The sequence below is a fragment of the Oxyura jamaicensis genome, unplaced genomic scaffold (assembly GCF_011077185.1).
Source record: "Oxyura jamaicensis isolate SHBP4307 breed ruddy duck unplaced genomic scaffold, BPBGC_Ojam_1.0 oxyUn_random_OJ59960, whole genome shotgun sequence".
In the NCBI taxonomy this organism is placed as follows: Eukaryota; Metazoa; Chordata; class Aves; order Anseriformes; family Anatidae; genus Oxyura; species Oxyura jamaicensis.
In genome coordinates this window covers 1-2,836 of record NW_023306698.1, presented here as the reverse complement: position 1 = coordinate 2,836, position 2,836 = coordinate 1, and the positions used below count along the sequence as shown (strand labels likewise).

The window sequence follows — 2,836 nt, the reverse complement described above, 5'->3', positions numbered from 1 at the left end:
TGAGCCCTTCCTGCATGCTGGGGCTGCTCCCCCAGCTCCAGCAGGAGCAAACAGATAGGACTTGAGAACAAGGAAATTCTCGTGGATTCTTTTATTCTATTGAAGTACCCATGATGGCCGGTTACACAGCTACATAAGAGGATTGCATCAAATTAAATATCATAATCAAGAGATTAGAAGATAACTATAAAATATTGAAATAAATCTATTTTCACAGTTGTGAGAAAGTAATAATACAGAGAAAGAACACGAACAGATTGTCATAATATTTTTTGAGAGTTCTGTTAAGGTAATTGGCCCTTTATCAATGTTGGATAAGCATGTATCCAAAGACTTTCCTCAAGGCATCCTTGAGCTCCTGGTTCCTCATGCTGTAGATGACGGGGTTCACTGCTGGAGGCACCACCGAGTACGGAACTGCAACCACAATGTCCAGGGATGGGGAGGAGATGGAGGCGGGCTTCAGGTAGGCAAAAATGGCAGTGCTGACAAACAGGGAGACCACGGCCAGGTGTGGGAGGCACGTGGAAAAGGCTTTGTGCCGGCCCTGCTCAGAGGGCATCCTCAGCACAGCCCTGAAGATCTGCACATAGGACACCACAATGAAAACAAAACAACCAAAGGCTAAAGCACCAATAAGCACAAGAAGTGCAATTTCCCTGAGATAAGAGCTGGAGCAAGAGAGCTTGAGGATGTGGGGGATCTCACAGAAGAACTGGTCCACAACACTGCCTTCGCAGAAGGACAGGGAAAATGTATTGGCCGTGTGCAGGAGGGCATGGAGAAAGCCACTGCCCCAGGCAGCTGCTGCCATCTGGGCACAAGCTCTGCTGCCCAGGAGGCTCCCGTAGTGCAGGGGCTGGCAGATGGCAACGTAGCGGTCGTAGGCCATGACGGTGAGAATAGAATATTCTGCTGATATAAAGAACAGAAAGAAAAAGACCTGTGCAGCACACCCTTGATAAGAGATGGCCCTGGTGTCCCAGAGGGCATTGGCCATGGCTTTCGGCAGAGTGGTGGAGATGCAGCCCATGTCGAGGAGGGCGAGGTTGAGGAGGAAGAAGTACATGGGGGTGTGGAGACGGTGGTCACAGGCTACGGCAGTGAGGATGAGGCCGTTGCCCAGGAGGGCAGCCAGGTAGATGCCCAGGAAGAGCGCAAAGTGCAGGAGCTGCAGCTCCCGCGTGTCTGCAAATGCCAGCAGGAGGAATTCACTCACAGAGCTGATGTTGGACATTGAACACGGCTGTCTGTTGAAGAGGAAAAAGTAGAAAAAGTTAGAACAGATTTCTTTGAGGAAGAACTATTGCCACCCTTAGAGTTCCCCCAGTCAAGCCTCTGTCTTTGAAGATATTTTCTGCACCTCTCTCACTTGGGCTGGTGCTGGCTGAGAGTAGCACTGGGAGCAGGGGTAGCTGTGGGCTCCCAAGAGTTCCTTCCTGCTGTGCAGCAGGAGGGAAGCAAGACCATGAGGGAACCTCGAGTGCATTCTACCTGTTAGTTGTTGCAAACAACTCATCTGAGTGCAGAGCTGAGCTGCAGGGATTTGGTTTGCTTTCTTTTATCCCACCAGCCCCTGTACTGCTGAGGAGACGTGTTGCGTGGCTGAACGCCCTCCCATTGCCTGTGCACTCCTGCTGATAGCCTGTGGGAGTGTCCCTTGGTGAAGACCAAGCAGAGCAGCTCTGCCCACCAGGCCTGGTCTTAGCTGCCCTAGGTCAGCCCGAGGAGAGCTGCAGGACCATCCCATTCAGGGGTTTCCCTGAAAACCTGGAGAAGAATGTGGGCAAGGCTGCTGAGGGAGGAGGGCCACAGCAAGGCAGACGCAGCTTGGGAAGTTCTCTTCTTTTCCATGGCTGCAGGAGCTGCGGGGCAGCTGACAGAGAGCCCGTGATGGCCAGCCAGGGCAGGGGGTTGTGGGCTGAGCGGGGGCACCTGGCTTAGGGCACTGCAAGGGGCTCCTGCCAGACTTCCTCACCTCGCAGTGCAATCCAGCAGGACTCCCCAAGCCTACTGCATTGCCCACTGCCCTCCCAGAAACAAGACCCAGCACGAGACCCTGCCAGGACGGGCAGCTGCATGGCCCTGCAGCCAGAGACTTACCTTGTCAAGGGCTGTGCAGCTTTCTCCTGCCACCAGCTCTCAGCATCCTCCCACTGCCAACTGCCTCCAAGCCCTCTCTCCTTCTGGCCTCTTGGTGTGCCACCTGCGCTCAGAGCCCCCAGCCCTGCTGCGCTGTGCAGAGGAGCTGCTCCTGGGCAGAGCTGTGTCTCTGCAGCAGGGCCCTCTTGCCAGGAGCTCTCTCTGTCCCAGGAGCCCGGCCCAGCTCAGCAGCAGAGGCCCAGCCCAAGCCATTGTCATCACCCCTCTGGGGCTTTGCTGATGAGCCCACCAACCTCAGGCCCTGAGAGACAATGGAAGACATCTCGGAAGGAGTCCAAGTCAGAGGCAAGTTTCCTGCCGTGTCCCCCTGAGGGCCAGCCCTGACACAGCCTCCCTTGGAGCTCGTTAGAGGAGAACCTTGGAGGCCATGAAGAGAAGCAGACAAAGGCATTGTGAAGGTGACACTGATGTGCAGGAAAATTGGGTGTGTTTCACCAAGCACAAAGGCCAACCCCAGTCCTTGGGAAGGGAGTTCCTTTCTGTTCACACCTCAGGGGCTCTTCCTGAGGCAGTTGGAGATGGGGATGTGCATTGCCAAGTGCAGGAGAATGGTACGACCCCTGCCTGGTTCATGGGTGGGCCTGAGGAGGCAGTGATCCCCTGGTGCTTAAACGCTAAGCTGTGTCCTCATAGGCCTCAGGGGCAGAGACAACAGCCATAGCCATGGACACAA

At 54.9% G+C, this 2,836-nt stretch overlaps 1 protein-coding gene across 1 annotated transcript; it reads right to left on the bottom strand.

Annotated features, from left to right (window-relative positions):
- Window positions 1-304: 304 nt before the first annotated feature.
- Window positions 305-1,237, bottom strand: LOC118158882 (olfactory receptor 14J1-like). Its single transcript, XM_035313561.1, has one exon. The coding sequence runs from the start codon at window positions 1,235-1,237 to the stop codon at window positions 305-307; it is 933 nt and encodes a 310-aa protein (XP_035169452.1).
- Window positions 1,238-2,836: the final 1,599 nt, after the last annotated feature.